Genomic DNA, 20,538 nt, shown 5'->3' on the forward strand with positions numbered 1-20,538 from the left:
CCTCAGGTCTTGCAACTGACTAAGCTCACGCTTTGGAGTCTGAATGACTGAGGGCTGAACTTCACTCTGTTCTCCTGGCCATCAGTTTGCATAGCCCTGAGTCAGATTTGTATAATTCAGGGTTTGGCTTCAGTGCTGTAACAAAGATACCTCAAAGTACTTTGGCTTAACATAAGTTCGAAGGTTCTTCTGTCGCTTGGTGTTGAAGAAAACAGAGATAGATGAGCTGCTCTGTGCTGGTAGGTGGTGGGAAGCTGTTCTGCCATCCTCACGTGTCACTTGTGGGTCTAAAGTGGCTGCTCTCATTCTTGCCATTTCTCAGCCAGAAGGAAAGGGAAAGGGACCAGGGGAGCATGTTCCCAGTGGCTTCAGAGGCACCCCAGAAGCTGCCATCACTGCTTATTTTTGGTTGAAGCAGAATAGTCACTTGGCTATCCCCATGTGTGACTTGCTGGGAAGTCGAGTTTTTTTAGTTGGGAAGTCCTGTGCCCGCCTGGCATTCGGATGGGCAGAGAAGGAGGAAATAAGAATCGGGATGAGATGCTCAGGGCACTGCTGGGTATGTGTTGGGGTCAGTAAGCCTGGTAACAGCAGGTAGGCACTGACAGGACTTCCCCGAGCTCACAGGGGCCTCCTTCTCCTTCCCCAGGAGCTGGTGCAGATCCTATACAAGGCACTGGAGGCTGCCCAGCAGGAGAAGAGGGCATCCAGCGCATATCTGGCTGCAGCTGAGGACAAGGACCGTCTGGAGCTGGTGCGGCACCAGGTGCGGCAGATCGCAGAGCTGGGCCGGAGAGTGGAGGCCCTGGAGCAGGAGCGAGAGAGCTTAACACACTCAGTCAGCCTGCGTGAGCAGGAGGTGAAGGAGCTGCAGCAACACGTGCAGCTGCTCATGGACAAAAACCAAGCCAAGCAGCAGGTCATCTGCAGGCTGTCTGAGAAGGTCACCCAGGACTTCACGCAGCCCCTCTGTGAGCCCCACTTGCGTCCCAGCTCTGCCGACAGGGACCTTCTCAGTCAGCAGGAGAGGATGGAGCATCTGAAGGTAAGGCCTCCCACCCCTGGGATGCTGTCTTGATGCCAGTGGCTTTCTAGATGGAGCACGAGCCTCCCTGTCTGAGCAGTCATAGTGGAAAGAGGAATATTTGGAAAAATTGCTCTTTGCTCCCTGTCTTCACCATTGTATCCTGGGCTGCTGAAAAGTATACGTGTCTCAGAAGAAGGGATTTAACTCAGCGGCATAAGCACCTGCCTGGCAAGTGCAAGGTCATGAGTTTGATCCCTGGCGCGCACATACACACACACACACACACACACACACACACACACACACATAAAAGCTGGGCATGGTGGTGCATTCCTGCAGTCCTAGCACTCAGGAGTCTGAGGCAGGAGGATCATTGCAAGTTCAAGACCAGCCTGGGTTACTTCATCCTCGTACAAGCCCTAGGAAGCAGTCACTTATAAACTGCCCACTTTGCAGAAGTAACTATTGAGGCTGAGCAAAGTAAAGAAGCTGGCCTGGCCTGTATGGAGCTGGGGGTGCTAGAAGTGGGCTAGAACTCATATCTGCTGATCCGTCTGTCTCTTCTCCTGCCTCGCAGCTGCTCTGCCTGTTTTGGGGTAGCTCTTGCCCTGCCCTGCCTCACCCTGTCTTCTCTCTCCCCAGGCTGCTCCACTCCTCAGGGACCCACTGAGGCACAGGGAGCAGAAACTTTAGTTGAGGTGTGATGCCTGCTGTGGCCTGCAGCCTCTCTCTGGAAGGCTATAATGAGAACACCAGCCGCAGGGAGGTCGTAATTCCCACTGTTGCTAAAGGCAGCTATGTAGAACCAGGGCTGGTCTTGCCCAAATGGTGCCACTCACAGTCACACATAGATGTACTAAGTAAGAGCTTAGAGACTCCTGTGCTCCTGATGTTGGGGCTGGGCCAGGTTTTCAAGGTGGAGGAGGGCAAAAAAGAAAACAATTCGGGAAACTTGTGAAAGAGGCAGGGGATGTGGAACCGCAGCCGGGCCCTTGTGGGAGGCCTCCCAACAGAGCCTGCCTGCTACTAGCCTCCTGGCCTTGGGCGAGTTCTCTCACCTCTCTGTCAAGTAGCCTAACCAGTCCTGCTTGATACAGTTTTTCAATAAAGAGAATAAAGGAAGAAAACCTGAAACCCAGATTCTCTTTCCTATTACAAAAACTGAAAAATGATACAAAACAAACTAGGCCTAGAATTGCTTAATAGTCTAAATCAGAGTCTTGCAGTTTAGAACAGAACTCAAGCTTTCACACACAGATGCAGGTGGAGGGCTGGGAAGCTGCCGTCCTGCAGTGCTGTGGGCCGCTTCCTCCCGCCCTGCCCTCGCCCGCCCGCCCATCCTCAGTAGAAGCGCCCAGAGGCCAGTGAATAGTGAGCAGAGGAGGCTGCCTGAGAGCTGCTCGTCACCATGGACTTAGCCAGGAGCCTGCATGGGTCCTAAGTTCACATCTTGGGGTTTTATCTCAGCAGTGAGCCCAGCGGGAAGGCTGTGCAGGTGCGATTCACATTGACGTGATTCTTACATTTTAGATCATCGTCCAGTGTCTTGTGCTTTCAAGAGTTGCATGTAGCAGGTACTTCTTAAAATTTAGTTTTTAGAAGATCCATCAAATAAACACCCATCATCCTTAAGACAGGCCGAAGAGAGGTTGCATGTTTCCTGCCTGCCCTGTTTTTGAGACTCTCCTGTTACGGCCATACCACCCTGCGTGCATCTGACTGCCTCTGCTCATGGAAGCTAAGCAGGTCAGGCCTGGCTAATCCTTGGATGAGACACTATCATTTTCAAAACAGAATCATTGAGATTCTGTCTCAATGTATTAGAGCCAGGGAGACTCCGAAGCCTAGTGTTCCTCTTCTGTGCTCGTGCTGGGTGACTGGTCCAGAGTCACACAGCCTGAGACAGCGAGCAGAATCCTAGGTCTCTGCACACAAGCACCAGCCCTGGCACGTCAGCACTTCCTAAGGGGGGGTCCCTGGTCCTACAGAGGCGGCAGTGCAGCTCCCTGCTTCCGAGCCCTTTCTTCACCCTTGGTCTTCTTTCCTGTGCTGTCACTGTCGCGTGGCTTTTCTCTGCTCTGTGGCTTGTTTTTCCTCCCCACAGCTCTGAGCCAGGGAGAGCACTCAAGGCAGGACAACAAGCTGAGTGGGAGGGTGCTGCTCAGTTCTTCCCTCTCTCCACTGCTGCTCCAAGGGTGCTCACACCACCCTCTGTCTGGACACTCATGCCTCTTCTAGAACTGGAAGCAGGGTACTTCCTATGACAGAAGCCTTGGAAATACCCAGGAGCGACTTAGGAGTCTGATGGAATGGGAACACTTCTAGGCTAGGCTGGGATGGTAATAAAGAGGCAGGAGCCTGTGTGTTATGGAGCAGTGGGCAGTGTTTGCTGGCACTCGCTGAGCTGACCAACCTGGGTTCGGGGTCCTGGCTCTACCACCACCCTGCGCCAGCTGCAGGATGGAGGACCTTCCCTCCTCAGAGCTTGTTCCCTCACCCGTAAAATGGGAGTGATAGCACTTTAATACTGATCTGAAGGGGCTGGGATCAGACCCAGGGCCTGGGCCTGGCACAGAGTAGGTACCCAGGGAGTGGACGATCCTCTTCTCCCTGGCTGCCCTGGCACTCACTGGTTGTCCTGGGCATTTGGCAAGGATCCGTATCATTAGCAGTGGGAGAGTTCTGCAAACAAGGGGGAGCAGGTGGGCCCCAGGAGCCCTCTTCATTGTCCTCACCCTATCCTGGGTACACATATGAGCTCACTAGTCCTCCCAGGAGACCCTTGAAGTGGGCCTGCAGTTCCCTCAGATAAAGGGAAAACTAAGTAATGTGCCCAGGGGCTCAGTGGTGGGGTGGGCCATGCAGGAAGTGTGGCCCCACCATCTTTGTCCCTAACCTGTACCAGCAGTGGTGCTGGCTCGCAGCCAGTGCCGGTCTTTAAAGCCCTGTTATTATACTGCCTGCCAGGTCAACCTGCCTACACGAGCTGGGAGACTGAGGAGGACTTCACTGGACGGTGGATTCTAGAGTTTGGTGGCCTCCAGGTGGGAGAGCTCAGAGAGTGACCAGGCAGGAAGTGCAGTAGTCAGGGTACAGTTGTTGAACCCACAGACCTGGCCCTGGTCACCCTCTGCTGTGTCCTGGCCATAAGGCAAGTTCCTTTCCCTTTAAGGTCCCTGAGGCATCCTCTATGTTCCCAGGGATGACAAACATTTCTTCTAGGAGTGCTGGGAGGTTCAGTGTGTCGATTGGCAAAGGGGGCCATACAAGGAGACAAACTGAAAAGTCAGACTCCCAGAAGTGGGGCGTGTCCTGGGAAGTCCTGCCATTTCCAGGACGTCAGTCCCTGTGCCGTAAGCACAGGCTCCTCAGCTCCCTGCCACATAAGGATTAGAAAGTAGGAGTCAAAGTGGAAGGAGACAGCTTTGCCCAGAGAAGCAGCTGCACTCACCAGCAACATTTCTGAGAGACACAGAGCCTGGATTCTCAGTCAGGTCATCCAGGCTAGGAACATGGCTAGAGAGGGGAACAGGGCCAGGGAGGGGGTGACAGGCTCCAGGCCAGGAGAGAGCAGAGGGTGCGCACAGCAAGGGTATTGAGAACGGGGTAGCCAGGTGAGAGACACCATGGGGAGCCCGTCAGAGTTGTGAGGACACGTGAGGGTTGAGTCATCCGGTTGAGTCATTTGGGCAAAGTGCATCAGTCTCAGGTATGAATTGGAGCCACTGGGAGGTCCTTGAAGGTTATCTTGGACAGAATGCAGACCACCCAAAGAGGGTAAAACCACTGGGGGCCAGGCACATATGGCTGCCTCGGATGAAGTGTCATAGGCTGTGAGCAGTACTTTCTTTGTCCAGGCATGCAAGGCTGTCCCAGCTCAGCACCTCGTACACTCGGGATTGGGTACCAGTAGAAAACAGCCTGCATCCTGTTTGAAAGACTTCTGGGATGTGATGGTGAGCCATGGCCATAGCTGAAGTCCTCATGTGACCCCTTCCAAGGCTTGCCAAGCCTCTTAAGTGCTCCAGCAGCAGGTTCCACCCACTTCCATGGACAGTACACACACAGAGAGCTGTGGGCTCAGAGCCCAAGACCAACTGAAACACCAAGGCTCACATTTTAAAAGCAGAAAGGATTTAAGTAAGTTATAAATTCACCCAGTAGAAGAGTCATTAGTCATTAATCATTGGAGCTGAGCACAGTGGCACGTTCCTGAAATCTCAGCTGCTTGAGAGGCAGATGCAAGAAGACTATAAGTCCAAGGCCAGCCTGGACAACTTAGCAAGACCTGGTATCTTAGAAAAAAAGGTGGTTGGATATGTAGTTCGTAGCATGCTTAGCATGCTCAAGGGCCTGGTTTAATCCCCAGCACCAGAATAAATGATCATTGGGAAACTTATTTAGCAATACAGAACAGTATTTGCAAAGTAACACCTTAACAAAAAATTTCTACATCATGACTTCAGGTATCTGATTAAATGTGTTGCTTTAAGGAGACACTACTGGAGCACCTTTTGTGACTGGTTTTGTACGTGTGTTAGGCCTCCTCATCTACTGTCCTGGCTGCCTAGTGGGTAGTTGGCACTTGCCCCTTTTACAGATAAGGAGACAGAGAGTCAGAGTAGTTTAGGACCTGCCTGAAGCTGCTGGGTGAGAATGTTAGAGCCAGGATCTGAACTCCAGACCTAGCACTCTCTACCAGGTATGGTGGATCACTAATAGAGGAGGCTATGGGTGATATATTTTGTTTCAGATTTCATTTTTGTGTTTTTGTTTTGAGACAAGGTCTCTGTGTAGTTCACATTGTCCTTGAACTCACTATGTAAGTTAGATTGGCCTCGAACTCACAGCGATCCTCCAGCCTCAGCCTCCCACGTGTGGGGTTTACAGAAGTGTCTCCATTCCTGGCTCTAGACTTCCCTTTCTATGTCATTATTGGGAATTTCTCAGGAAAGGAAGCTCTGATAGCTCATTAAGGGTGTGACGATGTCTGTGGTGCAGCTCCTGACATTTTGCTCTCTTCTTCAGGATGACATGGAAGCCTACCGGACCCAGAACCGCTTCCTCAACTCGGAGATCTACCAGGTTACCAAGATCTGGAGGAAGGTGGCCGAGAAGGAGAAGGCCCTGCTGATGAAGGTGCTAGTGGGAGCTGGTGACCGTGTCCAGGCCCACCCCTCACAGTCCCATGACACCACCAGCCCACTCTCCTTACCCCACTGCCCTCCCACCAGGTCCCTCATGAGCAGGGTTATGGCAGCTTCCCCAGCCCCTGTTGACAGCCAGCTGTGGGGAAGGGACATCAAGGCCAATAAGCTCAATTGCTGCCCTTGGGAGTACACAGCTGGCAGCCAGTCCATGAGGAGGTGGGGCTTGGGCCCAGAGGTGTGGCTGTGCTGTAAGCAGTCACAATCTCCAGAGACAGAAACAAAGATGCTACATGAGCAGTTAGATGACTTGCCCAGGCCAGGAGAGGAGGGTAGTGTCCAGGGTGTCCCAAGCCAGGGAAGAGGGTGCAGAAAAGCCAGAGATGGAAGGACTAGGGTGTCCTGAAGAACTGGAAGTGCCCATGTGACTAATCATCACCAGAGTCTAGGGGCTGATTCTGTTTCCCCTATTTTACAAATGCACAAGTTAAGGCACAGAAACAAGTAACTTGGCATAGGCTACACAGCTAGCAAGAATGAACCAGGGTGGGAACTGTAGATGGTGTGGAGCCTGTGCTCCCTCCTCCCCACCCCTTCTCAACTTTTTTTTTTTTTTTGGTGGTACCGGGGATCGAACTCATGACTTCATGCTTGCCAGGCAGACACTTATGCCACTGAGCTAAGTCCCCAGCCCCCTTTTCAACTTTTGAACTCCTCTGCTTGCTTGCTGTGAGCCACTGGATCTTGGGCCACTCTCCTTTCCCCTGAGTGCAGAGCTGGGAGGGGCAAGAGAAGAGCGCTACAGAGCTGTGCTGCCTCCAGGCCTCAGGCCTTGGTAGCCTGACCCAACAGGTGGCCTGAGCAGTCTGCCCTGCCCCTCACAGTGTGCCTACCTGCAAGCCAGGAACTGCCAAGTGGAAAGCAAGTACCTGGCTGGGCTGCGGAGGCTGCAGGAGGCCAAGGCCAGCGAGTGCTCCGAGCTGCTGCAGCAGTTCATCCAGGAGGCGCTGCAATGGGAAGCGGGCGCGGCCTCGGCGGACAGTGTGGAGCTGAGCCCCATCAGGTGAGCCTGGCTGCATCGCCCAGGACCCCGCTGCCCTTCCTGCTGACTGTGCCCGGGCTCCTGACAAGTGAGCATGGGGACCACTGAAGACAGAGACTCGGAGGAGGCAGCACTCTGCCCAAGGCCACAAAGTCCCTCATGCAGCTCACCGGGCTACCCCCAGATGTCCTTGTCACAGACCGGAGGAGAGGAGGCAAATCACTGTCAACTTCTCAAGCCTCACTGCTCTGAGCACAGTGAACCCAAGGAGTTACATACAAGAGAACAGGGATGGCTGTGCCCAGAGGTCCTGGAAACTAGGCGGCGCACTAGCAGGAGCCTGGGCCTCGAGGGCAGACCTGGCTCTCCTTTGTGACTCTGGATGAGTCATTTTAGCTTTCTGAGCCTGCTACTCAGCCTCTGTAAGACACAGGCTGAGACCCCTGCTTTGCAGGGTCCCTAAGGTTGACTGAGATAGCTCAGATGGGCACACGGTAGGGCAAACAAGACGCTGAATATGTGAAAGGCCATTTGTAGTGGGTCCCAGCTTTCCCACCTCTGCCTGTCACTGGCAGCCATCCTAGAGCCTGGTGCAGCAACTCTGCAGGGTTCCCCAGAACAAAGCGGCAGGGGTACCAGAGGAACCTGTGTTGCCAGGGATGAGCAAGTGTTTCCTGGGCCTGTGCAACTGGCACTTCCAGACTCATCACAGTTACAGCAGAGGCTCTTATTAGGTCTTCAGAAGGCAGAGCAGATTTCCTCTACCCCACTGTACAGATGAGAAAGCTGAGGCAAGGAGACCAAAGTTCTCCTGCCCCGAGCTACCTAACCCGGTACTCCCCAGCTGCCCCTAAACCAGGGAAGGGCCCTTCCCACAGTGTGACTAACATGGACTTTTGCTGGCAGTGAGTACGACGAGTATGGCTTCCTGACGGTACCTGACTACGAGATGGAAGACCTGAAGTTGCTGGCCAAGATTCAAGCACTGGAGGTGCGTTCCCACCACCTGCTGGAGCTTGAGGCTGTGGAGCGGCCACTGCAGCAGCGCTGGGCTGCCCTGGCTGAGCTGTCACCCTCCACTGAGCTAAAGCAGCTGCTGCGGGCAGGAGTGCCCCGTGAACACCGGCCACGTGTCTGGAGGTGGCTGATCCACCGCCGCGTCCAGCACCTGCACACCCCGGGCCACTACCAGGAGCTGCTGAGCCATGGTCAGGCTTGTGAGCACCCTGCCGCCCGCCAGATCGAGCTGGACCTGAATCGGACTTTCCCCAACAATAAGCATTTCATGTGTCCCACCTCCAGCTTTCCCGACAAGCTGCGTCGGGTACTACTGGCCTTCTCCTGGCAGAATCCCACCATTGGGTACTGCCAGGGTCTGAACAGGTGAGCCACTGGGTCACAGGGAGAACCGGGCCTTTGCCTATGAGTGCTACCAGAGCTCTTTGGGGCATCCCACAACCCTGGAAGCGTGAGCCCAGGAAAGAAGGACAGAGCGCAGGCCTTTGTCCCGGGTACTCCACTTTAAGCTTGAGAGCTGCCAGTCACACAGAACCAGGGGCAGTGAGTGTGGCCCAGTTTGCATGCACAGGACTGACTGGATCAAGGATCATCAGCACCAAGGGAGCCCAAAGGGAGAGGAAATTATAAGTGCTACAGCGGGCTCAAGGAAGCCAGGGAAAGCAAAGGGGGGTGAAGGTCAGCCTGTGCAGCAAGGCCACAGCCCGACACAGCCCCAGGTCTGTCTCTGGGTTCTTCAGGGAGCGCCGCCCTGAGGCTCACGGCACGCAGTCGCACGCTGCAGTGGCCTGGCCCCCGGCCTGCCCTCACAGTGCACATCAGTCCCTCTTCTCGGTACACGAGGTTCTGCCCACTCACTCTTTTGGCACGTGGTTGTTTGAGGCTGTCAGTGGACCTCTCCGCCCTGCAGTCACAGGTCTTTGGTTTGTCCTCCCATCCTACCTCTCACACCGAAGCCCTCTGTCCAGTTCCAAAGAAGGGGTCTGAATGGCCCAGTCTGAATTACTTCCCATTTCTGGTCCTGTCAGCAGGGAGGGATAAAGTGAGGTTAAGTTTAGAGGGGCTCATAGGGCTGCCCCCTCTAAACCAGGGAGGGTATTCTGGATACCCAGGTACTGCCACAGAAATTACACAGAGTATTTCCTTTCCTGAGCACCCCAGTTTATAGAAATGGCATAGTTTGAGTACTTCCCAAAGCAAGTTTTGATTCTATTTGTTTAAAAACACATGCACCTGAGCAAAATTTATGTAACTAGTTCTGTTCCTTTTTCAGAATAGGTAATGTGTGACATTTATTTAACAGAGTCAACATTCAGTGTCCTATTCAAATTTGAGTGGTTTCCAAGAGTAGATATTTTCATTATTCTTATTTCCAACCTAAATGTGGGTGAAATTGAGCGTGTATATGTACAATTACTGAGAAAATTCACAGTTAAACTCCAGCAATGATGCCTCTCCATCCAGACCCCTTGGAGAAACAGGATTTCATGCCACTCTAAATATTGGCTACAGGTAATATCTGTAGACAATTCATTCATTACCAGCTGAATGTGTGCTTCTGTCTGAATATGTTAAAATCTGGAAGAGACAAAGCTTGCAAAGCCTTTTTAAGAAAGCCGTGAAGGAGCTAGAAGCTGAGATTAGTGTGAATAACAACTTTTACATTTTGTGCAAAGGTCAGGTAGGAGTAACACGACTTGAGGGTGCTTTAAGCAGCAGCTACCGTTTAACCCTCCTGCGAGACCCGTACCATGGGCCTGGTGCCCAGTGAACAAATGAGGCCACGTGTGAGAGCCTGAGCGACCAGCTCCACACCTCACCCCACCCAGCAGCCAGACCCCCGTCCCCAGCCCCCTTCCAGCCCACCCTCCCTTTAAGTGGCACTGCAGCTGAGGGGTGCCCAGAGTACCCCGAAACCCTGTCTCCTGATCCAGCATGATCTCTCAGGGATGGGAGCAGCCATCTATGGGTGCAGTGTGTGCTGAAGGGCAAGAGAAACCCCCGTGGCAGGAAGGGCCTTGAGATCAGCCTTAGGGTTCCCCCTGTGTTGGAAGAGACAGCGCTGCAGCAGAAGGCCATGGGAACCACAAGCAGGAGAGTGGGGAGACCAGGGAGCATCTTCAGTCTCTCTCTGTGTACTGTGCTTACTTAAATTTTATATGTCAGCACAGACACTTGGTATTCTTGCAAATATTGATAGTATTGCTTTAAATAGGAAGTTGTGTGTTATAGAAGCCTTTTGAATGTGGAAATGCAGTGTATTCTTCTTGAGGCCCTTAGGACCAAGCTGCAGGGCCTCACACTTGTCTCAGCTGCCATCTAGTGATGGCTACTGGAACTGCACGTGTGTTCCGAGATAACTGAGCCTGCTTCTAAGCAACAAATCGGGCAGGTAACACAGTAATGGTCTGATGCCAATGTAGAGCAAACTTGGTAAAGCCATTTCCCTATGAGAGTAAGTGGAAGCCTTTAAAAATAGTCTGTTCTCCCCACAGACACACACTCTCCTGTGCAGGCCCCTGGGGCCTTGAATGGCTGGAGTCCAGCTGCAGCCCTGGTGGGAACAAGCCTCCGGTAACTGACCTTTTAGGGTGTGGAGAAGTCCCAGCGGTGCTGGCAGCTGACTCCTGGGTGTAGAGTGGAGAGAGCAGCAGGCTGGACTTTGAGAGTCCTGAGTTTTGCTCCCACTGCCATCAACTGACTGTGATTCTGAACCAGTCACTGTTGTCTTCTGGGGCTCAGTTTCCCCGTCAGGTTTATCTTGACCAGAGAAGACCAGTAGGAAGCAGGTGCTCAAAGCCTATCTTGAGGAAATTTTTGAGGGAGCCTCTAGACTTAGGAGGAAAGAGTACCATGATCAATTAGTTAGATCTTCCCCAGGCAGGAATAAAGGGCATGTGGCCACGAAGTATCAGTTATCTTTCCCAGGCATGGACAGAGAGAGTGGTGGCCCATGTACACATATTTACTGTCCTTCAACTCAGGGACCCCTGAAGGCCACTCCTCCCAGCCTCCACTCTGCCAGGACACCCGCGGCCTTCCTCCTCCTCTTCCACTTAGCTCAGACTCAGGAAGATTTGGGCAGATATTTGAGCCAGAGTTGAAATCCCTTCCCAAACTATTGGGGAAGAAGAAAGGATTTCATTTTTAAGATTCGGCCCTGCTTTTAAATGTCATGAACCTCAGAAGAAAGTAGAGGTCCTGAGTCCAGGATAATGAGAACGAAGAGAAGCTATCTGACAATGAAATGTGCTCCTTAAGTGCCCTGTGAGTTTATAGAGCGCCTACAGAAGCTCTGAGGGTCACTGCACTCTCCTGACCTCCTTTGGGGTAACATTTGGGAGCGCGCTCCCATGCCTGCAGGATTTCCTCAGGGTGTTCTCAGATACTATGCACCATCATGAGCCTTGGGCTGGAATCAGAATTCAGGGGTCCACGGAAGATATTCTGAGAAGTGTGTTCTTAAATTGGCCCAGATGCACCCCAAGGCAAGATAGGCAAAGTGGAGAAAATATTACTTCCTGGGAACTTTTTCCGGCTCTGCCCTGAAAGTTCTTTCTTATCCACAGTCTCATTCAAGCCTCATGATAAGTTGGGGGGAGGCCAAGGAAAAAAGAGCTGTATGTCAGGTGCTAGGACAAGCATGTCAGGCAGTAAGCAGGGTGCTGGTGGCGTCTTCTCAGAAGGCCCACCGCCTGGGAGGGGACTATCACCCCTGTGACTGCAGAGCCTAGAACCTAGGCTCAGGAGGTCAGTGTACTTAACCAGCATCCCAGAGCATGTGAGTAGGGATAAGAACAGCTAATATTTATAAACAGCCTTGGGCTCAGCGTCAAATTGTGAACTCTGGTCATCCTCACACAGTCCTGTGATGTTTCTGCAGAGGCTGTGTCACCTAGGAAGCAGCAATGCCAGGGTTCACACACCGACAGCCTGACCTCCATTGCTCTGAAAACCATCATCCTCCCCAGAAGAGTGTGGTCACAACAAGAGTGTTGTAGGCAGCAACACAGCCTAGTTAGGGCGTGAGGTTAGGCTGTGCTAGCATGGGAGGGCTCTACCACGGGACCCACAGGTAGCTGCCTGGCAGGGCTGTAGCTTCTGCATCACTCCAGGCCTCTTCCTACCATATCAGGCTGGCGGCCATTGCCCTGCTCGTCCTGGAGGAGGAGGAGAGTGCCTTCTGGTGCCTGGTGGCCATCGTGGAGAACATCATGCCAGCTGAGTACTACAGCAAGACTCTCATGGCATCTCAGGTGAGCCAGTTAATCTCAGGGTGGTAGGAATCTCTCGGGCCTCCGTTTCTCCTGTCTGATGGGTGTCACCCTTCTCTTACACCTCTAAGAGTGTCTGGCAAGCTGAGCCCTGTCAAATTGCTAGGGCCCTGCCCACAGCACACACTGACACTAATGTGGTAATCTCATGTCCTTGGCTTCCTGGGGAGGGGAGGAGGAAATCTAGGATCTTGCCAGTGAAGAATCCCTGGACATAGGTTAGAGGGATGGGAGACAGGGAGCACAGGAGGGAGGATGATGCTTCCTGCACACAGCAACACATCCACTGAAATGCGCGACCTCTGTCATCTCCCCCTCTTCTGGCCTCTGGCCTTAGAGTCAGGCAGAGCAGGGGCCAGAGCCTTGCCCCACCCCTGGCCAGCTGTGTGACCTGGGCACCTGATACATCTCTCAACCCCAAGCCAGGCTACTTTAGAGCAGAAATGGGGTTGCTACATAAGTGCAAAGTAATTTCAAACACGTCCTCTGGCTCCCAGCTCAGCCTGCCGTTCTTGCTGTGTCCGCACTGCTTAATTACCAAGAGAGGTCACTTACTTCTGCATCTCCAAGTCTATCCAGGAACTGTGTGCCCACCATCTTTTCCTCCACCCCCCACCTAATACCAGCTCCTGCTCCTGGAATACCCACTGCAGAGGTAGGGTCCTGACTGGGGAGGCTCAGGGTCACATGGAGGAGAAAGACTCAGGAGCCATCAGTGAGTAGATGGGGACAGCAAGAGGACCACATCTGGATGCATGGGAAGGAGGCCAACCTAGAAGTGGCTTCAGTGGGTGCTGTTCCATTTTGTTTTTGAGATAGGATTTCACCATGTAGTCCAGGCTGGTGTTGATCTCACTATGCAGTCCAGACTGACCTCAAACTCACCACAATCCTCCTGCCTCAGCCTCCTGAGTGCTGGACTTCAGCAAGCACTACCCCCACCTGGTGAGGGGGGCAGTATTTTTCTCACTGATGACACAGTGACATCGATGGCATCAGGAATCAGCCTCCTTTCAGCTCCCTACTCTGCCGTCCCTGATCTGGAGCTTTCAACCTTGTGTTCACAAGAGGGCTGTACCATCCTCTACCCTGTGCCCATGGCCTAAATGGAAAGAAGCAAAAAAGGCAGGAGCTGGCTTCCCATCCAGCAGATTCTTCTTAGCTTTATGGTCAAAATCACATCTTATGGCCATCCTCGTCTGCAGGGCAGGCCGGGCAATGTGCTATGTTTCCTCTCTGTATCTTAACATCTCTGAATTTTAGGTATGTTGTACTACCAGTGTCAAGGCTGCACTTTTTTTAATTATGGAGAACTTCCCACATTCAAAAACAGTAGAGAAAATAATAATGTACCGCCATGTGTCCATCGCCTAACTTTATCAACCATGGAGGCCAGTGCTGTCTCATCCATCTGCACCTACTCCACCTGATAGTCCTGGTCTGCATCTCAGACAGCACATCAGCTCATCCATGATCCTGCAGGAGGCCCAGTGACATCTTTCGGAGCTGGACGTGTAGTCCCCACTGCCATCCCAGGCTCTGCGTCAGAACAAGAGGGGAGCCACTGTGTGCTTGCCAGGGAGGACACCACAGTGTAGGACTTCAGTAGGGGAGAGCTGAGCAGCCATAGTCCAGGCAAGGAAACTACAATAGGGAACTGCAGAGTGGGAGGGAACCATAAAGATCAATACCTTGGAGCCAAGAAGAAGCCAGTGCTAGATGGGCTGCAAGTTTTTTGGCACCAGAGACTAGTTTCGTTGAAGACAGTTTTTCCATGAGCCAGGGATAGAGTATGGTTTTGGAATGATTCAGGGGCATTACGTGTATTATGTACTCTATTTCTATTGTTATTACATTATAATATATAATGAAATAATTACACAACTCACCATGAGCTTGTTTTCCTACAACTAAAATGTCCTGTCTGGAGGTGACAGGGGGCAGTAACACCTGAAGCAATGCTTATGTCCAGTCTACTCTGTGATATTGTTTTGGTTGCTGTCACTGCAGAAAATCCTGTTCCTCAAAGACAGGGAAAGAAGCAAATACCTTTTCTCAAAGGGGGTTGACATGAAATTGGAAGGGGGTGTAATGGAAGTTACAGGAGTGAGTAAAAAAGTTATTTATTCAGTGATAGTTTTGAAATTTAGCCTTGAAAAACGACAGATTCCAGACTGTCACAGAAGTCTGCCTTCAGGAATGTAGTTCCCTACCTTATCTATATCCACTAAAAGAAGATAGAACACACTTGTCGGTATCAGGCATTATTAAACAGGCACTACACCACTGCTATTTTCTTTTAAATGCAGCTTGATTTTTGTTTGTTTGTTTTGTTTTGCTTTTTCTCATTACTGGCTCTTTCCCTCTTTTCAAAGAAGCCCTCCAGTAACTTTTTCTGTTTGTCTAGGATCAGCTTATGGACTTACCAAAACTGTGACTGAGATAAGTATAGGAAAGGCACAGACAGGAGTAGTAAATCAAACAATGGGCAGGCCACATGTAGACTAAAATAAGTGTTAGAGTCTGACTTAAAGTCTGCCACCAGATGCAGCTGTACAACTGAGGTACACCATTCACTTGCCTCTCTTTAACACCTGCTACCAAGTGCATCTTAATTTTCACTTGCCAGTCACTGATAGGATTTTGCTATGTGTCTAAAAATATGACTTATTATAGTCTGTGCACAGTCAAACCTGTCTGCTAATATTGCTCTGTATTTGCAGCTGCTTCCCAGTGCTAGCATCACTGCCTCAGCTTCACTGAAGATCATGAGGCATTAGATCCTCATAATGATTGCACAACCTAGATCCCTCTCATGTGTAGTTCACAGTAGGGTTGTGCTCCTGTGAGAATCTAATGCCATTGCTGATGTGATGGGATGCAGCATTCCAGTAGTAAAGTGAGCTTGGGGAGTAGCTCTACATACAAATGAAGCTCTGCTCACACTTGCTGCTCTCCTCCTGCTGTATAGCCTGGCTCCTAACAGGCCACAGACTGGTATCAGTCTATGGCCCAGGGCTCAGAGGCCCCTGATGAACAGGTCTAGTGAAACAAGTATAGTGGCATGATGGTGGTCACCAGAAAGGTCACTAGCAGCCACAGGCCCACAACATCCTTTTTCAAGAAGATCCCTTTACATTAGTATGGCAGGACACACATTCCAGGAGCTTCCCCACCCATCTGCCAAGCATCTCAGGTCTCAGGGTACCAGCCAATAGAAACCTAGGGTAAAACCTCCTATGTCTCCAAACTGCCAGGAAGAGCACCTGGGCTTGAGGTTCAGGTGGACAAAGAAGCCAAGGTCTTGCCACCCACAGAGAGTTCTACTTCAGGCCCCACACAAAGGCACCAGGATGCACAGACTGACTGCATCTGAAGGGCAAGCAGGGAGGGAGGTGCCTTGACCTGGGCTGCAGGTGACTGGGCCTCTTGCTGCCTTCCAGGTGGACCAGAGGGTGCTCCAGGACCTCCTCTCGGAAAAACTGCCCCGGCTGATGGCCCACCTTGGGCAGCACCACGTGAACCTCTCCCTGATCACCTTCAACTGGTTCCTTGTGGTCTTTGCCGACAGTCTCATCAGTGACATCCTCCTGCGGGTCTGGGATGCATTCCTGCATGAAGGAACCAAGGTATGGTGCTGCTGGCCCGTCCCTTCACCACTCTGGGTCTTGGTCCTGCCCCGGGGGAGCAGGAAGATAGTGCTCACCTTGCAGGGCTGTTGGAGACAGCTGACAGCATGCTTTGTAAACTGTAAATGTTGCACACATATGAAAGGAAGTGGTTCCTTTGCCTCTGAAGATGGGCCCTATAATTGGGGATGTGGAATGTCACCCACTGCCCTTATTGCCCTGGCTCCTCCTTTTCTTCTCCTCTTAGGAGGGTGAGCTTGGGTCAAAGCCCCATGGAAAGACAAAGTTTTAACCCCACTGGGTCCAACGGAACCAATACTTTGCCTCTCTTCACCATGGGAGAAGTCCAGGCTTGAGCTGGGACTCAATCCAAACCCCATGATTTTAAGCTGTGCCCCTTTAGAGTCTTTGGCCCCCCTTCGTGTATAGTGCCTCTAGCCTCACTGGGCAGCCTGCCGCCTCTCCAAGGCATCCTGCCTGAGCCCCCACCTTACCCTTGCCCCTAGGTGGTGTTCCGCTATGCCCTGGCCATTTTCAAGTACAACGAGGAGGCGATCATGCAGCTGCAAGATGGCCTGGAGATCTATCAGTACCTGCGCTTCTTCACCAAGACCATCTGTGACAGCCGGTGAGGCCCCACCTTCTGGGGGTGGCCCAGTGGCCGGGACCTGGGAGGCCCCAGGAGAGACTGGTCCTCCATCGTGGCCTGGGAGTTAGGGGAGTCTGCCCCTCCATGATCCATCCACCCGCAGTGCAGCAGCTGATTGCTCCAGGCCTTTCAGTTTTCTGCCGCCATTCCCTGCTCTACTAGCCCTGGCCTGCAAACCTGACGCAAGACTGAGTTCCTAGAACAAGCCTACCTCTGGGCTTTCACCCTCACAATGTCTTTTGCTTACAAGGCCTCCTTGCCACCTCCTCCCAACATCACCATCTTTGCCTGACTGGTATTAGTCACTTTTCAAAACCCAGCTCCCATGTGACCTCCTCCAGGAAGCTTTCTCCGACCAGCCCATGCCCTGTGAGTTTCCCCCTACCCCGTCCTTAGCACATGCTTCTCTGGGTGGAAATGGTCTTCCCTGAGCACAGTCTCCAGGGACTAAGCTTAGCTTAGCCCCGCAGGTGGACAGCTGTCTGGGAAGGCCAGGAAACGCCGTCCTGCTAAGACCCTGTGTTCTGACTCACTGTGCCCTCTTCCAGGAAGCTGATGAACATCGCCTTCAACGACATGAACCCCTTCCCCATGAAACAGCTGCGGCAGCTGCGGGCAGCCCACCGGGAGCGACTGGAGGCTGAGCTTCGGGAGCTGGAGCTGCTCAAGGCCCAGTACTTGGAAAGAAAGGCTACCTTGGACCACACGAGGCCTGAGGGGGGCGCCAGTGAGGATGAAGGGGAGGGCGATGCCTGATCTGGACGCACCCTTCCCCAGAGCCTTTCTACCCCTGGAGCTTAGCGTGGACCAGGGCTCTAGACCCATCTCCACGTGAGCCTGGATAGGTCCTTTCCCTCCCTGGGCCTCAGTCTCCCCACAGGACACTACGGTGAAGCCATCGGTTGGGTTACCTCTCAGGGGCACTGACTCAGGGATGCCACCTGGCTCTCCCCCCACAAAGCCCTGTCTCTAAGTTATACCTGCATAAAGCAGTGTCAGCGTGAAAATCGCTCACCAGCTTTGGAACTTCCATGGCTCTTAGTTAGGAGCTGTTCCTGATGGAGCCAAGGTGTCAGGGTGTGCCACCCACCATTGGGGCTGTCGTCCTCAGGCCTCTGGCTCTCATTCCATGGGTGTCAGGCTCCTGACTGCCCTGGAGATGGCCCCAAGTCATCGGGGTCACAGCTGTCTTCCAGGTTGACTAGGTCTGCATGCAGACTGGCCCTGTGTACCAGGGCCTGTTTCCTGACCTTGGGCCACTAGCCCCATCTTGGGAAGTTCCCAGAGAAAACCCCTGCCCACCACTGCAAGGAGTGGAGACTGAACAAGGTGTCCCAGGCCACGTGCCCCCTTCTGCCCTGGCACTGGCTGGACAGCAGGTCAGCTCCTTCTGCAAAGCAGATGACTGGGAGAGACCACTGAACGTGGCAGGTGCTGCAGCCCACTCAGGGCCGAGCTCAGGGCTTTGTGACTGGGCCAGCGTCGGTTCTTCAGGGTCCTTCCAGGTCCTTGTCAGAAGACTCAGGCAGGGCTCATGGCTGCACCAGTGAATCTGAGAACTCATTCCTCTGGAGACATGGGGTGAGGTGAGCTAGGCCCTCCTGGGCTTGATGCATGGGGTGGGGTCTCCCATGGATTCCTTCTCTCTGGACCCTGGAACACTGCCCTCCATCCTCCTAGCCTTGATCTGAGACTTGAGGCAGATGTTTCTTCACCAGGGACCAGGTACCCACGGGCATGAACTTGAAGGGCGGTGCCCCCACACCTCATAGCCCTGGGAGGATGCTCAGAGCTCCTTCCCTTCCCACACACCCCTGCAGCCCTGGGGCTCCGGCACTAACCCGGAGGTTGGCCAGCCTCACAGGCACACAGCATGGCAAAAGATGATACTAGCCCAGCACAGAGTGACAAGTACCCAACAGTAGCAAGCTGCCTCCTAGGAAGGCCCTGGCAGTCCTTCTTACCCCAGCCAAAAATTCACATCCTTCTAGCAAAAGCAAATACCTGAGCCAGATGCGCTGGTGCACACCTGTAATCCTGGCTACTTGACCAGCTGAGGCAGGAAGAGCTGGAGTTCAAGGCCAGCCTCGGCAGTGCAGAGACTGCTTCTCAACAACCAGCTCTGGTCGTGGAGTGGGCACGGGGCCTGCTGGATATGGGCAGCCTCCTCCCGCTCCTCAGCATCCTCCTCCTTGTCCCTCACACCTCTTTCCCCTCCTTCCTACTGCTCCTCCATCCCTCTTCTTTTCTCTTTTCCCCATGGTCTCCCTCCTTTTTTCTCTTCCTCCCTCTTCCTCTTCTCCACTTCTCTGGTTCCCACCTGGCTATTCCTGAGAATCCCGAGTGGCTTGGAAAGTACTGGTGCTCAGCCTGTGCCCAAGGGCATTCTGGTGCTGGCAGACCCACAGGACAGGCTGCCTCCTCCCCTCCTGAAGCAGGGAGCTGGCAATGAGAACAGCCCATCCCGCACGCAGCACCTACCTGCACAGCAGCTCAGGCTAAGGTGACTGACAGGAGCCAGCACAGTGGCTGGCTAACCTGTGGGGAGTCACACAGCCAGGACTGGCGGAGCCAAGCCTAAGGGGAGAGGCCCCGAGCGCTCTGTGCCTTCTCGGGAACCTGGATACCTCCCAGGGGAAAGGGCTGGCCCACCGGCTGTGCCTTTTGTGGACTAGCTCTAGCAAAGGAAAATGGAGGAATAAAGACCTTCTGATTTGTTGCCTCAGGCTGGGATTGCAGCGCCACTCCCTTCCTCGAGATGAGTAAGGGGAGTGGGACACCACACTTCAGCAAGGATGTGGTGGGGACAGGGGCCCCAGCCCAGCTGCTGCCAGTCCCGGGGAGCCTGCCCACCCTCCCCTGCCCTTCCTGGAGAGTGTGGTGCACCATGGTGTCAGGTTGCTGCCCCACACCACAGCTGTCTCCCCTTCCCCAGGGGCTGCTGCCTTCCAGGCTGCAGGATCCAATCCCTTGCCCCCCCCTTCCTACTCCAGGGATGGGTCTTGTACCCCAAGGGTCCCTCCCCATACCCTAGACCCAGAAACTGGTTTACAGGGGAATTCAATAGGGAGGGCGAGAAGGGGCAATTGTCAGAATAAGGAAAGAAAGGGCCTGAAAGACTCTAGAAGATCCCCAGTTACCCCGGAGTGGGAGGTATGCACTGTCTCCACAGAGGCCCGTGTTCAAGGCATCCACCCCCGCCCACGGCCTCCTCCCATCCCATGCTGTCTGCTCCTTCCTAGCTCCCTCCCCATGGACACTGGACTCCACTGTACAGAGAGCTCCTGGTAGGGGAGAGACAAAGAACTACACACACCTGCCTGTGCTGGTCCCACACCAGCAGCTGACCCACTGGAGCCATCAAAGCTGGCCATGTTAAGGCTGATGCCTGGGAAGGAGAGGTCACTGGCACATGCTGGCAGGTGATCTGGCTTTGGAGCCAGACATGCTGTGTGGAGTTTTCACTGAGCCATGGTCAGGGTGGCCTTCCACATCTGGATCACCACGAGGGAGAGGGAAGGGCAATCCCTATGCATACATACACTTACTACAGCAACCCTGGGGGCGTGGGGGTGTTGGTGCCTCCTGGATCCGTATGCCTACAATCCCCAGAAGTCCTTGTCAAACCAGCTGTCCTCAAACAGCACAAGCTGGGAATATGTTCCTATAAGGAGGGGGCCACAGGGCCTGTGGGACCCCGGGCAGGCTTAGATGGGCAGATGGTGGTGTGGATGGAGTAGCAGAGGCTCTGGC

The 20,538-nt window shown here is 53.3% G+C and overlaps 1 protein-coding gene across 5 annotated transcripts in view; it reads left to right on the plus strand.

Annotated features, from left to right (window-relative positions):
- The window catches only part of Tbc1d2 (TBC1 domain family member 2), a 51,722-nt gene extending 32,212 nt beyond the window's left edge, over positions 1 to 19,510 (plus strand). For all 5 annotated transcript variants that reach the window (XM_005004111.4, XM_063224813.1, XM_063224810.1 and 2 more), the window contains 8 exons: positions 650 to 1,045; positions 6,056 to 6,166; positions 7,059 to 7,237; positions 8,123 to 8,599; positions 12,369 to 12,489; positions 15,951 to 16,136; positions 16,643 to 16,764; positions 17,334 to 19,510. In XM_005004111.4, coding sequence (XP_005004168.1) covers positions 650 to 1,045; positions 6,056 to 6,166; positions 7,059 to 7,237; positions 8,123 to 8,599; positions 12,369 to 12,489; positions 15,951 to 16,136; positions 16,643 to 16,764; positions 17,334 to 17,541 — 1,800 coding nt within the window. In that variant the 3' untranslated portion in view covers positions 17,542 to 19,510. The remainder of the gene's footprint in view (positions 1 to 649; positions 1,046 to 6,055; positions 6,167 to 7,058; positions 7,238 to 8,122; positions 8,600 to 12,368; positions 12,490 to 15,950; positions 16,137 to 16,642; positions 16,765 to 17,333) is intronic.
- The last annotated feature ends 1,028 nt before the right edge of the window (positions 19,511 to 20,538 follow it).

Source organism: Cavia porcellus, unplaced genomic scaffold (genome assembly GCF_034190915.1).
Source record: "Cavia porcellus strain 051 isolate PalLab524CR breed Dunkin Hartley unplaced genomic scaffold, mCavPor4.1 scaffold_1, whole genome shotgun sequence".
NCBI classification, from domain to species: Eukaryota; Metazoa; Chordata; class Mammalia; order Rodentia; family Caviidae; genus Cavia; species Cavia porcellus.